This window comes from Geotrypetes seraphini, chromosome 1 (genome assembly GCF_902459505.1).
Source record: "Geotrypetes seraphini chromosome 1, aGeoSer1.1, whole genome shotgun sequence".
Classification (NCBI taxonomy): Eukaryota; Metazoa; Chordata; class Amphibia; order Gymnophiona; family Dermophiidae; genus Geotrypetes; species Geotrypetes seraphini.
In genome coordinates, this window is record NC_047084.1 from 356,233,151 (window position 1) to 356,260,614 (window position 27,464).

Sequence of the window (27,464 nt, forward strand, 5' to 3'; positions counted from 1 at the left end):
GTGCTAAGGGAGGACAAAACCATCGCCAACAAACTACACATTTTTTGCGTCTCTATTTATCCGAAGAGAATATACGCAACATACCGAAAGCTGACAGGCTATATGCAGGAAATGATAACGGGAAACTGACGGGGTTGACGGTCAGTTTAGAAGAGGTATGCAGGCAGATTGATAGGCTTAAAAACAATAAATCCCCTGGACCGTATGCCATCCATCCGAGGGTAATCAAGGAACTGAAAGAGGTTATAGCTGAACTGCTTCAACTAATAACCAATCTGTTGATCAAATCGGGAAGGATTCCGGAAGATTGGAAAGTGGCGAATGTTATGCCGATCTTCAAGAAAGGTTCAAGGGGAGATCCGAGAAACTACAGACCGGTGAGTCTGACTTCGGTACTGGGAAAGATGGTAGAGGTGCTGATAAAGGACCGCATCATTGACCACCTTGATGGACACAATCTGATGAGGACCAGCCAGCACGGCTTCAGCAAAGGAAGTTCTTGCTTGATGAACTTGCTGCACTTCTTCGAGGGAGTTAACAAGCAGATAGACAAGGGTGACTCGGTTGACACTGTATATCTGAATTTTCAGAAGGTGTTCGACAAGGTCCCGCTTGAACGACTACTTTGAAAAAATGCGAGCCATGGAATTGAGAGATAAATACTCACGTGGATTAAAAACTAGATGGCGGTTAGGAAACAGAGAGTGGGGGTAAATAGACAATACTCAGACTGGAAAAGCGTCACGAGTGGAGTGCCGCAGGATTCGGTGCTTGGAACTGTGCTCTTCAACATATTTATAAATGACCTGGAAATTAGTACGACGAGTGAGGTGATAAAATTTGCAGACGATACGAAGTTATTCAGAGTACTGAAGACGCAGAAGCATTGTGAAGACCTGCAACATGACATAAACATGCTCGAGAAATGGGCTGCGGCACGGCAAATGAGGTTTAATGTGGTTAAGTGTAATGTGATGCATGTTGGTAACAAAAAATCTTATACATGAATACAGGATGTCCTGTGCAATACTCGGAGAGACACCCCAGGAAAGAGACTTGGGAGTGCTGGTCGACAAGTCAATGAAGCCGTCTGCGCAATGCGCGGCGGCAGCGAAAAGGGTGAACAGAATGCTTGGAATGATTAAGAAGGGGATCACAAACAGATCGGAGAAGGTTATCATGCCGCTGTACTGAGCCATGGTACGCCCTCACTTGAAATACTGCATCCAGCACTGGTCGCCGTACTTGAAGGACGACACAGTACTACTCAAAAGGGTCCAGAGAAGAGTGACTAAAATTGTTAAGGGGCTAGAGGAGTTGTCGTACAGTGAGAGATTAGAGAAACTGGGCCTCTTCTCCCTTGAAAAGAGGAGACAGAGGGGCCATGATCGAAACGTTCAAGATAATGAAGGGAATAGGCTTAGTGGATAAAGACAGATTGGTCACCCTCTCCAAGGTAGGGAGAATGAGAGGGCTCTCTCTAAAGTTAAAAGGGGATAGATTCCATACAAACGTAAAGAAGTTCTTCTTCACCCAGAGAGTGGTGGAAAACTGGAACGCTCTTCCGGAGGCTGTTATAGGGGAAAACACCCTCCAGGGATTCAAGACAAAGTTAGATAACTTCCTGTTGAACCAGAATGTACGCAGGTAAAGCTAGACTCAGTTAGGGCATTGGTCTTTGACCTAAGGGCCGCCGCGGGAGCGGACTGCTGGGCACGATGGACCACTGGTCTGACCCAGCAGCGGCAATTCATATGTTCTTATGATTCTTATCAGAAACTTATAGAGGCATTATTACCTCTTTTTTATATATATTTATTGATTTTTCAAAATTTCCAAGTATACAACACTTGTACAGAAAGTTAGATTAAGACAGTATAACTTAAAACAAATCAGGTAAAACTAAAAAAATCAGGAAACTAATTCTTTCTTAACCTAGCAAGTCCTCATTAAATCAAAACCTCTTTTTTCCTGCTGGTCCTTTATCTTCCTATGTACCCAAGCATCCTTCTGGCTTTGCCATCACATTTTCTACTTTTTTGTCCACTTTGAGATCATCAGATACAACCACTCCCAAGTCCTACTCTTCTTTGAAACTACATTCCTTATAAATGGTATTTTCATAACAAGGCGCTTGTTTTAAGAGAGCAGGTAGGCATCTAAGACGAATAAGCACTTGTATGTCTTTATAAAATACTAGTATAAACAGCATTCACATCTGCCTGTAGATTAGCTTATTTTATAATCTAAGCATGTACCTGTGAACTCCACCCACACTGCACCTGTAAATGGTAGATTTTAAAAAATAGCACAAAAAATTAGGTGTAAAAATATGGGGTTAAGTGTCCATTTTATAACAGAAATTGTGAATCAGCATGCAACTAATTTTTATGTGCACTTATGCCATGGCAGGTGCCAGTGTAAAATGTTTTTTTCAAGTTTCAAGTTTTTATTTAGTTTTGATATATTGCATATTGCAGTGTACTTATGCAGTCTACAAAATATCTATAAAACTGATAGTTACAGAGAGGAGAGCAGGAACTAAAGATGGAAAAAAGACCAAACTACAATGGTTGATATGACAGGGATAGCAGTACATTAAAGTGAAAAAACTTTACATTCGTGCAGGTTGCAACCTCGAGAGGATCCAGTGAGAGATGAAGGGAGAATAATTTATCCATAGGCATCTTTAAAGAGGAACACTTTTAAAGATGACAAATCTATCTAGTGAAGGTTCTAATCTAATCTAAGGTAGAAGATGAGAGTATTTCATAGGGATGGACTGTTTATAGAAAAGATGCTAAAGCAGGTTGATTCATAGGTGAATTTGCCTAGAGGTTGGAATGACAAACAAGTTTTGGTCACACCTAAAATAGGTAGCTGTGCGTAAAAGTAATAGAACATGCCAACTTTGTCTTGTTCTATATGCCAGTTGTAATGACCAGTATTTGTTATATATGTTGCCAAGTTAGTTCTTTATTAATAAAATGTCCATTTCAAAATCTCTGTTGATCGGAGCTCAGGGTAATCATTTGAAGTTTGTTTCAATTAGGAATTACTTGGCTTGAAGAAATTGAGAAAAACACTGTACTACATCAATGGCAAATCTATAGCAAATTATGGAAATTTAATAAAATCACAATTGTTTAAATCAAAAAATCAAGTTTACAAACAGAATGCTAGCTTCCTCTCTTCTCCAAACTATGTTTCAGCAGAGGAGAAAGCTAACAGGCCTTGAGCACATGCAAATGCTCAAGGACCTGCACCTCTCATCAGCCTTGATGGTTTTAGTGCTGGTCTGATTGGAGTGTTGCCACCCTAGGGGAGGGAAATAAGGTTAAAACATATAGCAAGGATGGCGGAGATAGAGAGAAGTGCTGGAGATCAGGGTGGGGGTTAGGGAATGAGAAAAATGCTGGATATGAAAGGGGAATGGGGAAGGGAGAAATGCTAGGTACCATAGGTGTAAGGACTTGAGAGATAGGGAAAAAAAGAAATGTTGGACATCATGGGGAGTGGAGGGAGGGATTGAGAGGAAGAGGAGAGAAATGCTAGACATCATGGTGGAAGGTTCAAAGGTAGCGAATCATACTGCATGCTGTGGAGGAAGGGGTACATTCTTGAATTTAGACATTGTCCTTGTCTCTATCACCTCCACTGGGAGGCTGATCCATACATCAACCCCATTTCTTTAAAGAAATATTTCCTTAGATTAATCTTGAGGGTAGAGTTTTCTGTTGTAGAAGGTCCACCTTCTGTGCATTTATAGCTTGGAGTTACTTAAATATCCTAAGATGTGCTTAGTTCAAGGCATGAAAAGTATGCAGACTGCTTTTATATATCTCTACATGTACATTTCCAATAATATTATACCTGCAGAAAATGCAAGTGCAAATAACCACCCATAATCTGTATCCAAGGCAAGTTTCAGAAATAAAGTGCATATACTATTGCTTTCTAAATTGGTTTATCTTTTTCTTCTTATTATTATTGTTTTCTCTCTTCATATTTTTAAATTATTTTACATACTGAAACCCTGGTTCACTAAGCTTGTTTTTCCATAGATGCAAAATGGAGGAAAGGCGTTAATGAAATGAGCCCTAATCTATCAGTATTGCAGTGTTGAGATATTTTCAACTGGTCAGTTCAAAAACTGTGGCATTAAATTCTCAAGCTATGTGATTTCTCCAGTGTACTCACGGCCATTTTTCCATTGCGATTGGATTCTTCTCTTTGTGCTAGTGCTTTGAGAAAGTTATCCTTAAGATCTTTTCCTGCACTTGATAATGTCCTAGAAATTAAAAAGGATAAATATAACTAACAGTTCTCTTATACACACTTCTGCACACTAATCAAAGCGCTTTAAACTTCAGATATCTGTATAAAAGTAAACTAATCTGCAGTAACTCCACATAAATCAATTGTGTGTGTGTGTATGGGGGGGGGTGTTATCAATATGGACTACTTAAGATGGGATATTTTACTGTTAACCCAGGTTATTAATAACTAGGTCTCATTGCATAAAATGGGACCTGTGCTAAACTAGCATGAGGTGTGGTAAAATTACCTATGTTACTGCTAGGGGATCACTCCTGCCCAATGACTAGTGAAACCCCTTTTTTTTTTTTTTAAAGGGGGAAGAACAGCACTAACCCATTCATGCTACATCGCAGGGGAAACAGGCCACAGTTTTAAGGCCCAATGCTCCTATTTTTGGTGGAGATTATTCTACTATGATTTTATAACTATAATGCAACTCACAATATGGTTTTCACATAATAATTAGCTGTTTTATATGAAACTCAGTGTTTTGCATCTCATTACTATGTAACTCGCAAAGACAAGTTTCAAGTTTCTTTATTTTTGATAGACCTAAATATCACTGCAGTTAGGGTTACCAGATTCTACTTTAGTAAAATACGGACCCCTAGACCTGCCCCATTATGTCCCAATCCCGTTCCCAATCCCACCTTAACCTCACCCCCCCCCCACCAGCTAATTGCTCTCATCAGGCAGGAGGGTATCCACGTATGCACAGGTGCCCTCCTACCCAAAGCGATTTAGAGGAAGCTTTTCAAAACCCAGACATAGTGCTGGTTTTTGAAAAGCCGTTCGGACCCCCGGACATGTCCTCCTTTAATCCGGACATCTGGTAACCCTAACTGTAGTAAAGTAAGGCTGTATTACAGCCCATTAAGGGGAAAATAATACAACTTAAGGCCTTAATGCAGCTTGACAACATCCCCCCTTAGTCTGTAAGCACCAAAGTAGTCTATAAATTGTCAATCAAAAACATCAATATTTAGTAATCATACTTTAAATTAATGCTTTGAGCTCATAAGAATCAGAATGATAAAAAAAATGTGTTCCACGGCAGAGGGTCGTCCCCTCCCCGGAGCATCCTGGGATGCACCGGGGAGGGGCCTAAAGTTCTGATTGGCCCAGATGCCTAAGGACCTTCCCTTAGACCAATCAGAGCCTTAGGAACAATCACAGCCTTAGGCCCCTCCCCAGTACATCCCAGGATGCCCCGGGAAGGGGAAGGCCATCCATTTTAATGAGCCGGGCTGCTGGCAGGAGATAGGAGACATCCCTCTAACTGGCTTTTGTAAACAAGATAAGGGGAGGGCGGGGGGTCATCAGAAGTACAGCGGCGGAGGGAGGGAGTGGGCATCTCTCCCACTGCCGGGGGGAAGTTGCTTGGCTTCGAGAGGGGAATGAGGACGAATCGGGGGAGAATCAGGAATAAGAACTGCATGAAAATGTAGGTGGAAGAAGACGCAAGCATAAGACCTGCATATATTGTAGGCGAAGACCCCTGAGAACCCCAAATACAGTAGTTACATTTCTAAGAGAGACATTGTGCATATGAATTCAATCTTCTAAGCAGTCATTTTCCTCTCTGCCAGTAAGAGAGAGATTCACCTTTGCTCCAGAAACCATCAGTCAGATCTCCTGACTGTGATATCACTGTTTTGGGACTTTTCAGAACAGTACAATACATGATAAGAAGTCCTCCTAAGAAGTACTAGTGAAGGACAATGTAATTCAGGAAGGTGGGGGCTTGCCCTCTGAAATTATTAGCCTTAGTATTGGGAATGCAATTGTCAGGGAAATATAGAAAGGTCAGTTTTGGCACCAGGTGACGTCACACTTCAGTATGGCTCCATGATAAGTGTATACACCATATAGCCAATAAAAATGATGAATGTTATGTAATCTGTAACAAGGTGGTACCCTAGGCTACTATAAATATTATGTCGATGGGTATAACAGAGAGGAAAGTGAACAGTCAGACCCAAAAGAACATCAGATTGCTATTTCGTATGTATGTTATCCTTATAGCCAATATGCTGTACTTTGCTATTTCATGTGAGTTGCCTTTTGCTTATTGCTAATAAACCTATCTTATTGTAAGTGTCATGAGGTCTTTATTATGGGCTGATGATAAGATCTGCAGCCAATCTTATCAGGAGTGAGTGAGCATCTGTCCTGCTGCCAGGGGGTGTCAGGGAGATTGCTTGGCACTGGAGTGAACATCTCTCCCATTACCAGGGGGTGTTGGGGGCATCTCTCCCATTGCCAGGGGGTGTTGGTGGTAGAAGGGAGTGGGCATCTCTCCTGCTGCAGGGGAGGGGGGAATTTGCTTAGAAGGGCGGATTTGCTTAGCAGCGGCGGGTACCCTCCTGTTGCTAGAGGGGGTTGCTTGATGGCAGCAAAATTTTTTGGCAGGCCTAAGCTGTCAAGCCTTACATTCCTGTCAATGCCTGAGCCAATCGGTGCTTACGCACTGACCAAAAAGTAAGGCTAGGACAGCTCAGACCTCCCAGAAAATTTTGCTCGGAAATATAAGACAGAGAGGTTAGGGAATCACTTTGGAGATAATAGAGAAGCGCCTGGAGTGCTCATTTAAATATTAATGACCTCGTAGTAATACATTTGCATGGAAGAGTTGGGGACTGCTACGAAGTAGAGAATGACAAGGAGAAAAATATTTGTCCTCATCCCCGCCCTGTACCCGTGAGCTCAGGCCCTGTCCCCACCCGGTACCTGCAAACCATCTGATCCCATCTGCACAAGCCTCAAATAGTTTTATACTGAATTAATTTTATTAAAGAATAAAAAGAAACAATATTCTGTACAATTGTCATTTTATAAATCAGAGCTCTGGCTGCCGAACTAGAGGAAGAGATCTTCAGCTGGCAGGGATTTGTTTATCAACACAGCTACAATACTGCTTTATCCTAAAGCAAAAAAAAAGAGAAAAGAAATAGAAATTTTTTCCTACCTTTGTTGTCTGGTTTCTGTTTTCCTCATCTTCTCGTCATTCTTTTCCTTTCATCCACTGTCTGCCTTCTCTCTGCCTCTTACATATGGCATCTGCTCTATTTCTATGCCTCTACCAGAAACTGTCTGCCTCTCCCTTCCATCTCTCCCTCCCCTCCCCCACATTGGTCTGGCACCCATCTTCCCTCCCTTCTTCCCCCATAGTCTGGCATCTGTCTTCTTTCCTTCCATCTCTTCCTCCCTCCCCCAGGTAGTTTTAGCATCTCTGTCCTCCTTTCCTCCCTTCAGATCTGGTATCTGTCTCCTCCCCCAATGCTCTGGTATCTCTCTCTCCTCTCCCTTTCCCTTTCTTTTCTGCTCTTCCTTCTCAATTTTTCAACCTCTTCTCTACTTTCTTACCTTCCAGTCCTCAAATTCCCTTTCATTGCTGTCTACCTACAGCTTGCCACCTCTTTCCCTCATCCCTTCCAGTATCTCACTAACTCTATTCTCTTCCCCAATCCAGCATGTGCCTTTTTCTTTAACCCCATTCTTCCATCCAGTATATGCTCCCTTCTCTCTCTCTCTCTCCTCTCCACTTCTCTTCAGCATCTGTTCCCTCTCTCCCCACCCCTTCCACCCAGCATCTGCTCCTCCCTCTCTCTCCACTTCCGTTCAGAATCTGCTCCCCTCTATCTCTTCCCCACATCCTTCCAGTGACTGCTCCCCTCTCTCTCCTCCCCACTTTGATTCAGTGTCTGCTCCCTCCCTCTCCAACCCATTTCCCTTTGGCGTATGTTCCTCTCTCCCCTCCCCGCTTCCATACAGTGTCTGCTCCTCTCTCTCTCTCCACTTCCCTTTGGCGTCTGTTCCCCTCTCTCTCTCCATCCCCACTTCCATGCGGCATCTGCTCCCTTCTCTCTCCTCCCCATTTCCTTTTGGCATCTGTTCCTCTCTCCCCTCCTCGTCGGGCCATCTCCCTCCCTTCCCATCACCTTCGCGGGCTCTTTTCAAAATCAAGGTTTCTCACAGCTTTCTCACAGATCTCGCACGACTACTCTGAAACTTCTCTGATGCAACTTCCTGTTTCTGCCTGGGCAGCTTGCACCACTCAGAAAGAAAAACCTCGATTCTGAAAAGTGCCTGTGAAGGTGAGGGAAAGGGAGGGAGATGGCCCGTCAAGGGGAAGAGATGCCCGGACCGCGGCGATCGGGAGACAGGAAGGAGGGGGTCACTCGGCCACGTGATCACGAGGAATGCTAAAGACTGGGAGGGATGAGAAGGGAGGCAACGCATGGAAGATACTTTACTGCAGGAACAAGGCCACTCATCGCTCCACAGGGCAGTGAATGGCTTTGATCCCCTACCCACAGCTACCAATCTTTTTTTCACCCTTTTCCTGCAGATTACCCATGCTATACGCAGGTAACAGTCACCGTGTCATTCTCTACTAGGAAGCTCAGAAAAGACCATGGTAAGTTAAACCAGAGCCAGTTTAGCAACCACGTTAAAGTTTTGAGAATTTTCCCCTGAATATCTGAGGCTATTTCTACCCACAGTGGTCATTGTTTAAAAATATTTTGACTACCACTGACTGAAAATCAACCAAATCATGCATCAATGCAAACAAAATTCAAAGAGAAAGTGAAGCAGTCAGGTGCGCAAGTAGTACTTTCATCCATCCTCTCTGTCGAGGGTAAGGGCCAGGTCAGAGAAGCACATATCCTGGAAAGGCATGACTATGTGGATGGTGTCATCGAGAACATTTTCGCTTCCTAGACCATGGGATGATTTTCCAAGGGCTGCTGAACAGGGATGGTATCCATCTTTCAAAGAAGGGAAAAGAGTCTTCAGGGGCAGGCTGGCTAATCTACTGGAGAGGGCTTTAAACTAGAAGCGATGGAGCAGGGTGATCAAAGCCCCCAGGTAAGTAAATCACTGAATACCTCTACACGGATGAAAAAAGGGGGCAATGTCTGGAAAGCAGTATATACTAATGCTCAAAGTATGGTAAACAAAATTCTGGATCTAGAAATTGTGATGGAAGAAGATGAGTTGGATATAGTGGAGATCACAGAGAACCATGACTGGGATGTAGTTATACCAAGCAATAATCTGTTCAGGAAAGAAAGAGTAGGAAGAAAAGGAGGGGAAGTAGCGTTATATGTTAAAGATCATTATTAAAGCCTTACAATTGCGGGATCTGTAGGGCAAGAAAGAGGCACTGTGGATCAATTTGGAAAGAGGGAATGGTAAATATATTTACATTGGTATGATATACAGACCTCCTTCACAGACGGAAGAAGTGGACAGAGTTTTAATAGTAGACATTCAGAATCTATCTAAAAAAGGGGAAGTTTTACTAATAGGTGATTTTAACATGCTGGAAGTTGATTAGGGTAGCCCTGTCAGGTAAGATTTGCCTCTTTGTGGATGATACCAAAATCTGCAATAGAGTTGACATTCCGGATGGTATGAATAACATGAAGAAAGACTTAGCAAAGCTTGAAGATTGGTCTGAAATTTGGCAGCTAAAATTTAATGCTAAGAAATGCATTTGGGCTGCAAAAACCCGAAGGAACAGTTTAGGAGGTGAAGAACTTATGTGCATGACACAACAGCGGGACGTGGATGTGATTGTATGTGATAATCTTAAGGGGGCCAAACAGGTTGAAAAGGTGACGGTGAAAGCTACAAGGATGCTAGGGTGCTTAGGAAGAGGTATGGCCAGTAGGAAAAAGGAAGTAGTGATGCCACTACCCCGTGCCAGAGTTTCCAGCAGAATTGTATTCTCTGAGGAAGCCTTTGAGAGGTGAAACAAGGCACTTGTTGGATTTGGGCATGGATTCTGGACATTTCATCTTATAGCCACTGTGTTGTTTCATCTGTCTGGCCAGACGTTTCCAGCGACGGCGATTACAGATCATGGTTCCCAGCTAAGTAAACTTTTTGTTTTCCCTGTGCACAGTGATGAGTGTAGTACCCTACTGATAATTACATTTTTATGGTGGTGAAGTTTTTTGCCAATGATATGAAATTAAGCAGATTTTAAACATTAAATTATATTGATGTGTGACTGCTGAATATTTATGAAAATTTGAGGCTTTTTCTCTGCCTTTTTTGCATTAAATGTTTATCGTGGGATCACAGCCCATCTCTGGTGAGTAATATATATATTTTTTGAATTATTGCATTATGAGTGTTACTCTTGACATTTTTTTGAGAGACATTTAAATACCTATGTGGCATAAATGCGCATGAGTCGAGTCTCTTTCATTTGAAAGAAAGCTCTGGAATGAGAGGGCATGGAATGAAGTTAAGACTTGATAGGCTCAGGAGTAATCTAAAGAAATTCTTTTTTACAGAAAGGGTGGTAGATGCATGGAACAGTCTCCTGGAAGAGATGATGGAGACAGAGACTGTGTCTGAATTCAAGAAAGCATGGGATAGGCACATAGGATCTCTAATGGTTACTGCGGAAGGGCAGACTGGATGGGCCATTTGTCCTTTATCTGCCATCATGTTTCTATGTTTAACTTATCTCAATAGTCCCTGCAGCAGACCATTCCAAGGGATAGGCTCTATATTAATCTAAATAGTTTCACCTTAAATCTGTATTTGTATTTTTTTTTAAAAAGAAAAACAAGGTTTCAGTTTCTTCCAGAAATGCAAGTAATTTATCTTTAAAATGCCAAAAGGCCCTGAAAAAATATTTGGTTAAAGACAAGTTCAAGAAAATTTTCCCTGGGTACTCTGCCTTCCTTGATTCAGGCAACAATTGGCTATGCTCTCTGAACTTAAAAGATGGTTACTCCAACATAAGGATGAATCCATGCCACCCAGATTTCTGGTAGAGAAACACCATTATCAATACTGCAATCTGCCTGTCTTGCATCCGCGCCCTGGGTTTTTACAAAGTGATCTTGTGGTAGTCACAGCATCGCTATGCAGACTTGACGTGGGGGAGCGGCACCTGCTTTCTTAGCTAGGCAATTGCATGTTACAGGAAGATGCTCAAGAATCAATGCAAATGACAATTCGGGTGCTAGAGCTACTAGGGTCCCCACCAATGATGTAAAATTTTCTTTTATTCAATTTGGAATTACTCTATCTTGCTCTTTAAATTTATAGTGAGTTGGATGACATAGACGGCTACGGGAGACCCTTGATAAATCACATGTGTGCGAAACATGAAATGAAATTGAAAGAAAGAAAGTAAAGTAAGAAAATAAAACAAAAATATAGTTAAAATGAAATAACCGAAGGCCAGTGATGAGAACCACGTAATGCTTCCCGCTATAAGATATATCTAGCGGTGGAGTGGTGGGGCTGAGGCTTTCTGGAAGACCTAAAGTTGATATTGTATTATGTTTTATTTGGAATTTGGAAATTGTGGAGAGCTACTAGGGTTACATGTCAATTACCTAAAGTCCCATCTCTCTCCAGTTCAGAGATTGGAATTCATTGATGCCCTACTAGACATGGCAGAGGTACAAACCTTTCTTCCAGAAACCAGAGCAGATGTCATAATAGATCTCAGCTCGGCATATGTTGAGATTGTTAGGCCATGTGGAGAGACATTTTCAATACGACATCCAAATCTGGGTTTAGACGCTTTATGGAACACACATTAAAATTCAGTAGTGAACATGATAATTTTTGAAACAGAAAAACATCTTATCTTTATGTTCCAAAAATGGCATTTTTTTAGATGTGCTTATCCTCAGTGTGTCTATCTTTTTGAATCATTAAAATATGTCCAAAAGTAAAATGCATAAAACAAGCCATTGGGATGGAGGGTAGCATCTATGCCAGGGGGTAAGGGTAGCATCTTTGCCAAGTTCCATCAGGGGCGTCACTCATACGAGAGTATATGCCCTGCTGTCCTTGGAGAACACTGGTACAAGTGAGTAACTTTGCTTTATTGTAGTATGTGAAAACACATGCAATATTCCTGCAGTTAAATAACAGTGACAGGAAGAGGCCCATTTACTAGGCAGCATTAATGCACATTATTGGGTACTATGTGGAATGTTCATTACTACTTTAAGTTTTTATGTTTGATTTATAAAACCATTTACAGAAATGTGCCAGATTATCTTGTACTTTACCTTAAGAATAATAATCTCATTAGATTTTTGTTTGGACACAGAAAACTTTTGCAACTGCATCCATTATGAAAGATTTGTTTATCTGCCACTTGGCAATTTGCCTCTCAGTATATGTGATTTTCTGGAATGGGGCATGAAGAGGTACTGCAGAAGGAAAGCAAGTTCCCCAAGCACTTCCTGATGGTGGAAAATTTGGAGGAAGTTTTTGCCAATGAAGTGCATAACCCTCCCAGACTACTTTGAGTCGAGTAGAATGGATAAAAGTAAATTGATTTTTAACTCTTTCAAAAATTACACAGATAGGGGATACTCAATGAAGTTACATGGAAATACCTTTAAAACACATAGAATGAAATATTTTTTCACTCAACGAATAGTTAAAATCTGGAACTCATTGCCAGAGAATGTGGTAACAGTGGTTAATGTAGCTGGGTTTAAAAAAGTTCCTGGAGGAAAAGTCCATAGTCCGTTATTGAGACAGACATGTGGCAAGCCAGTGCTTGCCCTGGGATTGGTAGAATGGAATGTTGCTACTATTTGGGTTTCTGTCAGATACTTATTACCTGGATTGGCCAATGTTGGAAACAGAATACTGGGCTAGGTGGATCATTGCTATGACCCAGTATGGCTATTCTTATGTTGATATGAGTACCCACTGGTCTGAGATTACAAGGGGCTGCCTTTCTTGGGAAAAAAAATTCAGCCTCCCTCCTACAGAGGCCCCCTGGGATGGTCACTTTTATGATGGATATGCTCTCCTGGAGCTGGTCAAAAGCTTGTCCCCGGCTTCAATTGGAGAGCTGGTAGGGCTTCTGGATTCTCTGCTGCCAAGGGTGGGAGCAAGAACACTAGGATTTTTGGGCAGGGCAGGCAGACAGAGCAAATATATGCCTTTGAGTGTAGTATGCCCTCCTTAGGTTTCTACCCCCAAACCTCCAGAAAGCGGAGCCTGCAGAAGGAGTAGACTGAGAAAGGGAATTCATGGTATCGGCATGTTTCTTGTTGAGGTCAGTGATTTCCTCCACTTTATACCCTAAGACTGTGACCTTGGCAAGAGATATCTGCAAGTTTCTCCTGAAGCTGGTTCTAAGGCAGAAACATGCAGCCAGGCAAGTATTCACATACCGATACACAATGTGAAAACTCTGTATGCCTTGTCAAAAGCATTATAGATTGACCGTGCTATCTACTTTCAGTACTCCTTTTATTTGGCTACTATCTGATGGAATTTAGTGACCTGCTTTTGGGGTAGGGTGTCCACAAATGCTGCTACACTGCACGCCAAATTCTTCAGGTAGAGGCTTATGCAAAGCTGGTAGGACTGATATGGGAGACAAGCATAGAGCCTTGATGAACCTTCCTTCCAAAAAATTCCAGATTATGAGCATCCTTCCTTGAGGGCACAAAGATGTAGGTTCTATAACTTCTGGCTCTTTTGAGGGTGGATTTCACCATCATAGAATGGTGAGGGAGCTGCTGCTTCTTGAATCCAGCAGCTTTCTGGACTCTACAGTATACATAGAGTCCACCTTCTTAGGTACAGACTGCACAGAAGTCTTCTAGTTCTTTGTATGGCAACTGTGGTCATGACAACCCAATCCAGCAAAGCTAAGGGAAGACCCTTTTGAAGATTGGCCAGAGTAGTCTATCATTGCAAACTATTCTTCGCTTGAATGGTGCAGGGTAAGCACAAGCTGTAATCCATCGACAGGGCTACAGTGAGGCTGCACAGGGCACAACGGAGGCAAGAACTCCAAAATTATGTCCTATCCATTGACTTCCCTGCTTGGCTGCAATGCAATGGGCAGGATAGGAGTTCTAGGGGGGGGGGGGCATGTTCCACAGGGGTGCATTTCCAGCTCAGGACAGTCCTGTCCATCGATACAGGAAACCAACGAGAGAGTAGGGAAAGCTGCAGTGGTCTCATGTTCATCCTGGCCCAAGGAAGAACTTCTAGAGTGGAAGACATGCTTCACAACAGCTGAATATAATCCCAAGTTCTCATGAGCAGCAGCTGTAGGAACTTCATGACCTGAAACTAAATCTTTTCCTGACACACCAAAGGGAGAAAAATCTTCCCCTCTTTCATGTTGAACAATACCCCCAGTTGTCCAAATATGGATGGACTTGAATTTCCTCCCAAAGAAGAAAGACCACAACTACTACTATGACTGCACCATAGCACGGCAAAAGGGTATGGTGACACGTCAAAACTGCATGGGACAAAAATGCACCGGAAAACGCGCACGACTTATGTGTGTGGCCTTAAAATAGTTCCTGTTAGCGCTCCGAGGGTGTGTGTATTGGGGGTCCCCCCCCCCACTAAACTTACAAGTGTTCGCACTTCCATTGGGGGTATGTGGGGGCCCCACCCCTCCACTACACTGAAAACTGCTGAATACCCAAAAAACAAAGGAAAACAGCAGTTTCCACTATAATGGGGGGTTCCCTCCTCCACCCACACCCAACGGAAGTGCAAACATGTTCCCCACACCCCCCTCAGAGCACTAACAGGAACGGTTTTAAGGCCGCGCACATAAGTCCAGCGCAGGATTGGCGGCGTGCTATTGTCAGCACGTTTTTGTCCCGCTCGCTTTAGATGGTGCGGTATACAAACCTAAGGTTTAGTTTAGTTTAGTTTATGGTACCAAGGGTATTACCTGGAAATGGTAGTGAGAACCTAGAATTGAAAAGCACAGAAAGGTGAAATGATTTTCCTTGAAGCCTAAGAAGGTGATAAACTCCCTGGGCTGCAGAGACACTAAAACTGAACACAAGGTTTTCATTCTGAAGTGTTGCATTTTTAATGCCTTATTGACATGTTTCAGATCTAACACTGGTCAGAACAATCCTCCTTTCTTGGACACTGGAAAGTAAATGGAGTTACCTTCCAATCCCTCATTCAAATGGGACAGGAAGCACTGCCTCCAACTGAAGCAGGGCCTGCAATGTCTCTTGGACTGCTTGCACTTTCATGGGGACCTTGAAAGTGAATCTAAATAAAATTCTGTGATTGAGTGCTTGAACTCTAGTTTGTATTCTTTCTGAAGTCCCACCTTGTAAAATCTGCCCTTTGACTCCATCATTGGGAAGATCAGAAGGAGTTAAGAGACTTTGCAGGTTGAAGACGGCAACTTTTTGTCACCTCAAAATAAGGACTGAAATTGCTAAAAATGGGACCTCTTAAAGGAGGACAAAGTCAATTTTCCTGGCTGGTAATGCTTATATTATGGAACCTGAAACGAGCATGAGAAGATCTGAATATGGCCTTGGACTTTCCTCAGACATGGGCCGAGATTTAGAACCCCCAAGATCTTAAACTAATTTTTCTAAATCCTCCCCAAAAATCCATGGCCAGTTTGGTTTCATTGGGGGAAAGGTGGGGTGTAACTCATTAGCATATTCATTTGCATAAATGCATCACATACATATTCATTATGGTTATTCCAAAATAAGACAAAAACAAACTGAATAGGAAGCCAGTATATCAAAACTGTGAAGATAACTACATTTAAAAAATGGAAAATTAGCCAACACAAAATTTATCTCATTATGCCCCCTCTCACATTTACATGAATTAGAAATGCCTTTCTCCTTCTCTAAGTTCAGCTCTTTCTCTCTTCCTCCCTCCTTATCCAGCACTTCCCTCCTCCCCCCCAATATGGATGTTAGAAATACACAGTCTCTAGATGTAGAAAGTGCAGTATTGGGAAAAGAAAATGGCTGATAGTGATGGCAAGCAGTTTCATACCTTCCAGAGTAATGTTTTAGATGGGTTATTTTAATGTATTCTAGACCCTCGCCTCATACGAAATAGGGAATCACAAAAAAACAAGCAGACAAAAACTGAAATGGAAACCACCTTCCCCTCTGCCAAATAAAGCTAGACTCTATAACAGTGGTCTCAAACTCGCAGCCCGCTAAGTACTGTTTTGAGACCCTCGGTATGTTTATCATAATCACAAAAGTAAAATAAAACAGTTTCTTGATCATATGTCTCTTTAGCTATAAAATACAATATTATTATTAATACTTAGCTAAAAGGAAATATTTATAAACTATAAAGAGTTTTACTTCATGCAAAATTGTCATTTCTTTAATAAGACATTAACTATTTTTCCCTGAGGCCCTCCAGATCCAAAATGTGGCCCTGCAAAGGGTTTGAGTTTGAGACCACTGCTCTATAAGCAGTGCAATTCTGCTATAAGAAACAGAAATGAAATTTCTCCTGTACCCTACTATTCTATTCTACAATTTTATTTCTTGTATATCCATTGGATTCAAGGCAGATCACAAATAAGAAGTCTCCAACATACTTGGGAAGAAATTACACTCAATTGAGAAATAATAAAATAGTTAAAAACTTACTAACTTGTTGTCGAAAAGAAATATGTTATTAAAAGACTTTAAGGAACATTAAATAGGAACAAATAGATCTTACTTCTAAAGGTAAATCATTCCATATTTTTATGCTGATAATTTATTAATAAGAAAAGTATAATTCACTTAAAAATTCATGAGGAGAGGCAAGACCTACCCATCAAAGGAGGATGATAGTATCAAGCATAGTTTAAGAAAACAATAATAACAGGCCTAAATAAAATCTAAGGTAATGGCATATTCACAGGTGGGCCCAGCTGGACCTGGGCTCATCCACTTTGGGCTTATACCCACCCACAATTCTCAAGCCTGTGTTATGGCTGGTTCAGATTCCCAAACCCCACCAGCCGCAGAGGTCCTCCGGCAGCAAAAACAGCTCCCTTTCCTACTTGATCCAGCTGGAGGCACTGCATATGTGCTATCACACTGGTCTCCCCCTGATGCACATATTCAGTTTTCGTACATGCACAACAACCTAGCATGCATGAAGGAATGCGGCAACAGCAGTGGTTAGACAGTGCCGCTGGTTGGAGCAAGTAGGAAACAGCTGCTCTTGCCACTAGAGGACCTCTGCAGCTGCTGGGGTTTGGGAATCCCCACCAGCTCAGGTATTTAATGTTTTGAGATGACACCGGGAGGGGGGGTGTATGGAGTCCAGGCAGCTTTTTCATTTTACTACTTTTGTCCGAGTAAACCGGACATCCAGAACCCTATAGAAGTTGTCTTCACTGCAAGGCCCATGAGCTAATGGCAGCCCGCGGAGAACATCTGGGTGACTTGCGCACCTATCCAGAGTCCCCTTCCCCCCCAGTGAGATATGGTGCTTGTTCACTGTTCTCATTCCCATCGGTGCTGCTCTCTTCGGGCCGCTGGCAGTGTGAGTGAAGTGAGTGCTTCCTTCGGCGACCCGGAAACTTTTCCTCTGCTACTGCTTCCTGTTCCCACATAGGCGAAAAACAGTAGCAGAGAGAAAGCTACCGGGTCTTCAAAGACACTTCACTCAAGCTACCAGGTGCCTGAAGAGTTACATCAGCGCTGTTGGGAAGAACGGTGAGAAGCACCAGATCCCATGGGGGAGATGCTGGGGGAGAAGGGATGGGGAGGAAAGGGAAGATGGCAGACCTCAAGGGGAAGAAAGGGAAGAGGCAAATAGAGATGCCAGACCCCTAGAAGGTAGTAAGAGAAGGAGAGAGATGTCAGACCACTGGATGGGGAAGGGAGGAAAGAAGAGAGGTATCAGACCAGGGAAAGGAGGAGGGAGGGATTCCAGACTAAGGCAGGGGGATAGAAAGGGAAAAACAGAGAGAAGTCAGACTACAAAGGAGGGAGGAGGGAAAGGAAGGCGGTGAGAGAGATGCCAGACTGTGGGATGGAGAGGATAAAGATCCCAGACCATAGGAGGGGAAAAGAGGGAAGACAGATGTCAGACCGTAGGAGAGGGAAAGACAGGGAGGTGATGGAGGGGATGGGGAGAGAGATGGAGGACATGGTGCACAGAGATGGGAGGGGAAGAGAAATGGAATAAATGTTTATGGATAGATGGGAACAGGGGAAAAGAAAGAGGGAGGAAATGGCACACATGGATGGTGGGAAGGGCAGAGAGAGGGAGGAGATAGTGTGCATGGATAGATGGGAAGGGAAGACATGGAAAAATAGATAGATTTGAGGAGAAAGCAGAAAAATGGAAGCAAGTTGAATGTTAAAAGTTAATGCCAAAGATGGATCTTGATTGGATGACCCTTATTTAGATCGTAAGATAAATTAGGATTAGAGAAGCGCTGTTTCCTTTAATTAAGTTGATTGGCTGACACAGTAGAGCTCTCAGTGAAGTAGGAGGGTTAGAGAAAAAAATCAGGAGTGGATTTCTTCTGCAGTCATGGGAAGATAACCCGTTTGTCCAGAATGACACAGCTATTGCACTGGAAAGGAGAATTAAGTTTGAACCTAAGAAAACACTATGAGGGTTAAAAAAAAAAAAAAAAGCCATGAAACAAAGTAAAAGAAGCACTTCTCAATGATCTATTATGCCACAAAAAGATAATGCATTCAAAAATCTCAACTGGAAAAAACTAACAGAGGAGCGCTTCAGGGTTCCTGCGATATGGGAACTATTGCATAGGCCATGAAAAGCTTTTATCGTTCCAGAACACTCTTGAAGATTCATGTGCATTTGGCGATAAGCACTATCCACTTCTTTGGCTCAATAAACTGCTCTTTATAGAGAAAAATCCAGGTGTAATAACATTAAGTTTAAGTTTACCATTACAAATTCTGTAACTTTTAGATTTCTATGCAGTTTGCGACTTTTTCCCCATATTTTCTTGCCAATTTAATTTTTTATTATCTTTTAGCCATTTTCTTTGGCAGGTTCAAAGCATATGTGTTTTAGAGATGTTTGCTTTTTTAAAATCTTGAAACTGCTTTTAAATAATTGTCTCCCTACATATGTTCAATGACCCTAAATAAAAAAACGAGCAAGCACTTCAGCTGAAAAGAGATAAGAGCAATTTGAAATTAAAAGCAGATATTACAGAGGAAATCTGCATGAAATTGACCTACTTATATCTCATGGGAGCAATATCAGAACCATGACTGTCATGCACAGTTCACTGAAAGATTTATCCATATGCCCAATATTCAGTGACCCATTTAATTTAAGTAGGACTACTGAATATGCACTCCTAAACTTAAATGGATAGCTTATTTGTGTGGTCCCCCATAAACAGATAAATTTATCTGGATAGTGAATAAATATGTCCCCTATTCTCATAAATTTCTTGGCTTTACCCCACTACTAATTTTAAATGGATACATTTTGGCTGAATATCAACGTGTCCAGCCAAAATTTACCCATTAGTTGGCTACGTGTTTATTGAAAATGCATATATTAGTCAGACTGTGCGCCAACTGGGACAGATATGGAGAAATACTGAGCATCTGAATGTAAACCACTTAGGCTATAAATGGTACATAAATAGTAAAAATGCATAAATAAATACATGTACTGTATATGGTTAGCAAAGAAAAAACTGATTGCACAAGTGTTTTTGAATATTGACATCTACAATTTTAACCCCCCTCCCCCTACACACACACTGTCATAAAACTGTAGTACGATTTTTAACGCCGGCCACAGAATTAACAGCTCCAACAATCATAGGAATTCTATGAGTGTCAGAGATGTTACCACCATGGAGGCACTAAAAACCGCACTATGTTTTTTTAAAAGGGAGGGTTAATTTTTAAAAATCTTCATCTGACCCAGATGTATTGGTAAGCATGGTAGCTTCTATTTTTTATTATTTTTATTGAGAAACAAGACTAAGAATGTTATAATGCCCCTGTATCGCTCCATGGTGTAACATCACCTGGAGTATTCTCTTCAATTCTGGTCTCCTTATCTCAAGAAAGATATAGCGGCACTAGAAAAGGTTCAAAAAAGAGCAACCAATATGATAAAGGGGATGGAACTCCTCTTGTATGAGAAAGACTAAAAAGGTTAGGGCTCTTCAGCTAGGAAAAGACATGGCTGAGGGGAGATATGAGTGAAGTCTACAAAATCCTGAGTGGAGCAGAACAGGTACAAGTGTATCGATTTTTTTTTACTCTGGTCAAAAATTACAAAAACTACACTTCTCCTTCCTTATTTGCGGTGATTGGGGGATGAACAGACCCCTGAATACGGAAAAACCGCAAATAACTGGGAAGCGGGGAAGAAAGACAAGAAAATAGAAATAGGAGCTATAGGGTTGAGACAAAACCTTGGAACGCATTGAGAGTGCGAGGGAAGCCATTACAGTGCTAGAATGAGGTTTGGAAAACAACCTAAAAGAGACTACTGTAGCACCAGAATGAGGCTTGGAGTTTTAAAAGTCAAAACAGCCAATCGATTTGGGAACACGGAACCGAAAATAGCGCATGCGCGAAAGAGGGCAGCCTTCACTCCTCTTTTCCCCGGTAGTTGTGGGAGCTGAATGAAGAATCGGAGAGCAAGGGCATGGGGCCGCCGTGGTTGCCTGTCTACGGCAGTGAGGTGAGAAAGAAGAGTCTAATTCAGAGGGGAAACCGCTCACTTGCTACCGCTGATTTGGCAGACACAGGTGCCATATCTATTCAGCAGCTTTTTGGGACAGCGCAAGGGAGAGGGGCAGAAAAGTTAGGCCAGGGCCTGGTTAGCTAAAAAACACAAATAATCGATATCATGAGTACTAAAACTGCGAATACGGAGGGGGAAGTGTAGTGGACACTCCAAGAAGTTACAGGGAAATACTTTTAAAACCAATAAGAGGAAATATTTTTTCACTCAGAGAATAATTAAGCTCTGCAACACATTGCCAGAGGTTGTGGTAAGAGCGGATAGCGTAGCTGATTTTAACCTTTTCCTATCGTAATAAATTTTACGTTACGCTGATTCCAATCGTAATTATTTTAGCAAAGTTTTACGGCTATTGTAAACACAATGGCCCAATAGATGGGACAAATGATAGGTAGAAGGTGTACTGCATGTCCCATGCCATGGGACATATGATGACAACGACATTTTTTGGAATGTCCCGTCATCCAGGGCACACAATAGGAAAAGGTTAAGAAAGGTTTGGACACAATCTATAGTCTGTTATTGAGAAAGACATGGGGGAAGTCACTGCTTTCCCTGAATCGGTAGCATGGAATGTTGCTACTCTTTGGGTTTTTACCAAGAACTAATGACCTGGATTGGCCACCATGAGAACAGGCTACTAGACTTGATGGACCATTGGTCTGACCCAGTAAGGCTATTTTTATGTACTTATGAGAAATTTTCATAATTCAAAAAGATAATAATACAAGGTATGATAAATTTGTATGATAATAAATATGTAAGAAATATTAACCCCTCCCCCCCTTTTACAAAACCGCACAAGAAATTTTTAGCGTTGATCCGGAGGGTGGGCTGGGCTGTCCGGCAGGAGTTCAGGGAGGTGGATGTCCAGCAGGAGGGATTGGGCATCCCTCCTTCAGCGATGTCTCAGGGGAGGTTGCTGTTGATGGCGGGAGGAGAGTTTGGGCATCTCTCCTGCTGTGATCATTACAGGTGCAGGGGGATGGGTTGCCTGGGCCACTGAGCTGATCACAGCAGCCGCAATCAGCTTAGCGGCCCGATTAGAAATTTGAACCTGTTTTGATACTGTCTAAATCAAAAACGTATAAATTCCATCTGGCAACCTGTCAAACTTTTTGATTATGGCTGCCAGACGACTAAGTCTAGGTCAGCCCATATCCCATCCTATCCACTCCTTCAAAAATGCCCCTTTTCGCTCTGGGTTTACAGAGGCAGTGAAAAGGCCTAAGCTGGTTTTTGATATGTCTAAATCAGTTTTGATTATCGGTACTTGGACGACCTGTCTTTTTAATCATCCATGTACCAACTTAGGCTGATTTTTGGATTTTTTTAAATTTTTATTATGAGCCCCTTATTCTTCCTATGTTAAACAATCAGTTTCAATGCAACAGAAATTAAGAAATCAAATAACAGAGCCCGTTGGCGAGATAGACTTGATGAAAGAGATATAGATTTCCATTTGATGCTTAAAAGTTATCTCCTCTTCTACAAAACTGCACTAGCGTTTTTTTAGCGCAGGGAACCATGCTGAATGGCCCGCGCTGCTCCCAACACTCATAGGAACTCAATGAGCATCGGGAGCAGCACGACGGGCCCTTCAGAGCGGCTCTCTGCACTAAAAAACACTAGTGCAGTTTTGTAGAAGAGGGGGTTAGTGTTTCAGAAATGTGTAATATATAAGAAATTTTTAATCTTACATCAGACCAGAAAATAGAAATATTATTACATTCAAATATAATGTGTTTTAATTATCCTGCTTTAGAATTACAGGACCAACATAAATTAAATTATTAGAGATAATACCACATTTAAAGGATTTTATAGGGGTCCAGTGAGACCTATGTTGGAGGAAAAATAAAGATTGGGTCAATGCTGCTGAAAGCGAAGGTCTTGGACCATGAAGCCAAAATAAAGACCATTGATGATCACAAAGATTCACCAATCTCATTATCTCAAGTTTTTGAGTTTTTATGCAAAAGTGAATAGAATTTTTTGAAAAAATGTTTAAAAAGAAGCAGCATAACATTTTGGATATGCTGTTAATTTAACTAAAAAGAATGTATACAATCTGTAGAGAGAGATTTGGTATTTAATTTTGATTTCTTAAACATATTCATCTATTTATTCCAATTATTAAATTGATAATCTGGGAGATTAAATTCCCTTTGGAGAGTAGAAAAGTATTTAAATTCACCCTTTGAACATAATCGTGAAACATACCAGATATCAGGATGTCCAGTCTAGATATTTTTTATTTTATGCGGAACAGAGGGTTAAACCATAAAGTAAGGTTTGATTAAATAGTTTTGACTTGTTGCTTTTTTGGTAGTAGGATTTCATTTTATTGAAAGTATGTAACATTGCATCAATCACTGGGGTTATTATAGGTTTAAATTTAGAAATGTCAGCTAATGCCTGTATAGGAAAGGGAAGAATCATATTGGACTCTAGAGTCAACCAAGTTGGGACTGAAATTGAGTTTATATCATGAGAAGAAATGAAATATTGTGAACCTTGACTCAAAATATAAGAATAATGATAATTAATTAAATTGGGAAAATTAGCTCCACCTAAGGCCTCCTTTTACGAAACTGCGTTAGTAGTTTCTAGCGTGGGGAGCCGTGCAGAATGGCCTGCGCTGCTCCCAATGCTCATAGAGTTCTTATGAGCGTTGGAAGCAGTGCGGGCCATTCAGCGCGGTTCTCTGCGCTAAAAACTGCTAGCACAGTTTAATAGAAGAGGGGGGTAAGTCTTTTGAGAATTTTAGTATTTTGGAAGCTATATGTGGAGGTTTTTTATTCTAAAGTTAATTAAATAATATTTTATTGACTTGTTTATAAAAAGAATTAGGACATTTAATTGGGAGCATACTCAACAGGAAGTTCACTTTAGGAGCAAGTGACATTTTAATAGTGTCTAATCTTCCCCACCAGCTAAGGGATAGGGGAGACCATTGTTCAGTAAGGTTTTTAATCCTATATAATAAAACCTTACCCGTGCATGCGCTTTTAAAACGGCGTGATACCTGCCGCCGTGAGTTGTGATCCGTGGCCGTATTCTATTTTAGAACGTGGCGGCAGGGATCACTCTGGCCACTCCCCTCCTCCCTCCCTTACTCACCAACCGCTGGAGGAAACGCAGGCAAGCTCTCTCCCTGCCTGCGTCCTCGGCATTGAACACACTGGGGCTTCCCCCTTCCTGCCCTCACTTACCAACCGCTGCCACCACTGATCTTTCTCTTCAAAGCAGCCTGCGATCATGGCCGGCTTTAGCGAACCGCGTAGGCTGCTCTCCAACTTTAGTAGCACGTTCCCTCTGACGCACGGGATCGCATCAGAGGGAACGTGCTAACGAGTTGGAGAGCAGCCTGCGAGTTTCGCTAAAGCCGGCCACGATCACATGCTATTTTGAAGAGGAGCAAGCCAGAAGACGCCAGGATGGAGGGGAGGGTAAGAACAGGAACAATACAGGGGGAGAGGGAAAGGGGGCTGCTTTGGGGGGTGGGGGGTGCTGGGGACAGACAGCTTTGCTCTGGGGGGAAGACAGAAGGGACCATGGAGAGACAGTTAGGGAGAGGGAAAGGGGACTGCTTTGGAGGGGCCGGTGTGCTGGGGACAGACAGCTTTGCTCTGGGGGGAAGACAGAAGGGGCCATGGAGAGACGGTTAGGGAGAGGGAAAGAGGGCTGCTTTGAGGGTAGGTGTGTGCTGGGGGGCAGACAGCTTTACTCTAGGGGGAATACAGAAGGGGGGCCATGGAGAGACAGTCAGGGAGAGGGAAAGGGGGCTGCTTTGGGGGAGGGGTGTGCTGGGGGCAGACAGCTTTGCACGGGGGGGGGGGGGGGAGGAAGACAGAAGGACACAGACAGTGGCCAAGGAGAGAGAAAGAAACACAGACAGACAGACACATCTATTTTAGCACCCGTTAATGTAACGGACTTAAAGACTAGTGGTTTTAATAAAATTTCACAATTTTTTGTAAAGTTTCCTCTAAAGTATGTCTAAAGTAAATTCCTAGGTATTTAATAAATGAGGATTGAATTTTAAAAGGATAATTAAGTAGGTCCATAATTGGGACAATTTTTATTGTTGAAGCCTGGAGTTATATCTGTTGAGGGTGTCTATTTTTCTTAGATTTCCTTGTGCATGCATAATTAAGGGCTCCTTTTACAAAGGTACGCTAGCGTTTTTAGCGCATGCATCAGTTTAGCGCACACTAAAGCGTGCACTACCTGAAAAAATACTGCCTGCTCAAGAGGAGGCGGTAGCGGCTAGCGCGCGTGGCATTTTAGCACGCGCTATTCCGTGCATTAAGGCCCTAATGCACCTTTGAAAAAGGAGCCCAAAGTATGCTTCATATAAATATGTTTTCTTTGAGCCAACTCAACTAACCAATTTTCTTGCTTTGAAACGCCTTGAAAAAGAAGGAACAACGAATTAAGATTCCTCCCGGACCTCACCAATAGATAGTTACGGCCTCTTTTACAAAGCTGCGCTAGTGACTGCTACGCGGTAACAGCCCCGAAGTCCTTTAAATTTCTAAGGGCTTCGGGGCCATTAGCGCAGGGCAGCCGCTGGCTCGGCTTTGTAAAAGAGGCCGTTAGTTTTCTTCTTTTGGTTAACTAATTTCCTAATCACTCATTTAAATCTTGGATCATGTATTGAGGACTTGAGATTTGTTTAAGTCAAATTATATTATGCTTTATATTAGAGAATTTCTTGTATAAGTACACTTACTCATTCTTTTCTGTACAAGATGATTTAATGCTTGATAAAATGTTTGAAATTTACAAATAAATAAAAGAGAATACAGTGAAACCTCGGTTTGCGAATGCCGCGGTTTGCAAGTGTTTTGCAAGATGAGCAAAACACTTTCAAAAATCTTACCTCGCAAACCGAGCGCCGTCCCGATACACGAGTGAATTATGCCGGCCGTCGTCCTGATAACAGAAGCAGTCTCCCCCTACTCCTGACGCTCACAGCATGCTCCCTTTGGCAATTGGCAGGTGCTCTTCTCGCGCACATGCTGTATAGGAGAATGCCCCAGAAATCAACGGAGAAGGAAGGTGCCGGTGAGCAGCGGCTGTATAGTAGCACGCCTTAGAAATTAATGAAGAGGGAAGGTGTCTGGTCCTCTCTGCCCGGGAAATCTACTGTTCTCTGTGTTGCCTGGCTGTGATAAAGGGCTGAGGAGGAGTGGATGGATGCACCATGTCTGCTAGCCCAGGGCTGTCCTTTCCTGCAAGCCTCGTCGCCGGTGCCAGTGGTGGCAGCAGTAGAAGAGAGGGGTTGGGCTTCGCTGACTGTGCTGAGGGGGGGGGGGGGGGGAGGCGAGACTGGTACTGGTGAGGAACCGGTACAACCTGGTGGAGGACGAAGGAGATGCATCGTCCTGAAGCAGGGGGCAGCTGTACAGGGATCCCGACGGAAGGAAGTGACCTTGCTGAATGGGCTGCGGCACCCAGACATCATTCAGGCAGGTACCCACCTCTGGGCCACCATAGCAAACCTTGGTTGTGGAACGAATCGTTTGAGTTTACATTGTGGCCTATGGGGAACTTTGCTTTGATATACGAGTGTTTTGGATTATAAGCATGCTTCTGGAACAAATTATACTCATAAACCAAGGTATCACTGTATGTGGAATTGAATTTGGGTTGGTGTATAATAAGTCAATTTCATATACTCCCCCCCCCCTTTTTACAAAACCGTAGTGAGTTTTTTAGCACTGGCCACGACGGTAACAGCTCTGATGCTATAAACTGTGCTACAGTTTTGTAAAAGGGGGAGGGGGTTAATGATTATTTGATTTCAGGATTAGAACGTGAAGCTTTTGCTGGAGGTTCTATAGCCAAGTTAAATAGAACAGGGGAGAGGAAGCAACCTTGTCTCGTTGCCCTGGACACAGAGGTGTCAGAGCATGTCATTAACAAAAAATTTTGTTTTAGGATTCAAATAACCCCCCCCCCCCCCTTTTATGAAACTGCATTAGCATTTCCAGGCACAGCAGTAAAAGTTCTGATGCTCATAGGAATTCTATGAGCATTGGACCTTTTATCGCCGCAGCTGGCGATAAAAATGCTAACACAGTTTCATAAAAGGGGAGTAAGTATATTAATCATTTTAATAAAATGTGGACCATAACAGAACCACTTTAAAACTTGAATGAGGTAGAACCACTTGACATGTAATAAATGGCACTGCCCCCACATATCTAAACATTCACCTAAATTGGAACAATATAACCAGACAAAGGAGAACTCAGACCCCATTTACCTACCCCCCATTCAAAGGTACTCAGCGCAAGAAGATGTATGACAACCTACTAGTGAAGCAAGCAGCGAAACTTGACCATCCGATCTCCAACATGCTGACAACAATGACCGACTTCAAATCATTTCGAAAAGAAATCAAAACCCTGCTATTCAAAAAATTTATCTAGATATCAAAACACATCCCCTTGTCCATCTCCTCTCTTGTAATTTTCCCTTCAAAAACTCAATCATGTAAACAGCACCCTAAATTGTAATTTTCCTGTAAATGTCCAGTTATCTTCTTTTATAATCCGCCTAGAACTGCAAGGTACTGGCGGAATAGAAGTCACTAATGT

The 27,464-nt window shown here is 42.3% G+C and overlaps 1 protein-coding gene across 1 annotated transcript in view; it reads right to left on the reverse strand.

The window, feature by feature from the left end:
- The window catches only part of CFAP299 (cilia and flagella associated protein 299), a 569,941-nt gene that overhangs the window by 415,708 nt on the left and 126,769 nt on the right, over positions 1–27,464 (reverse strand). The window contains exon 3 of the mRNA XM_033914579.1: positions 4,201–4,291. Coding sequence (XP_033770470.1) covers positions 4,201–4,291 — 91 coding nt within the window. The remainder of the gene's footprint in view (positions 1–4,200; positions 4,292–27,464) is intronic.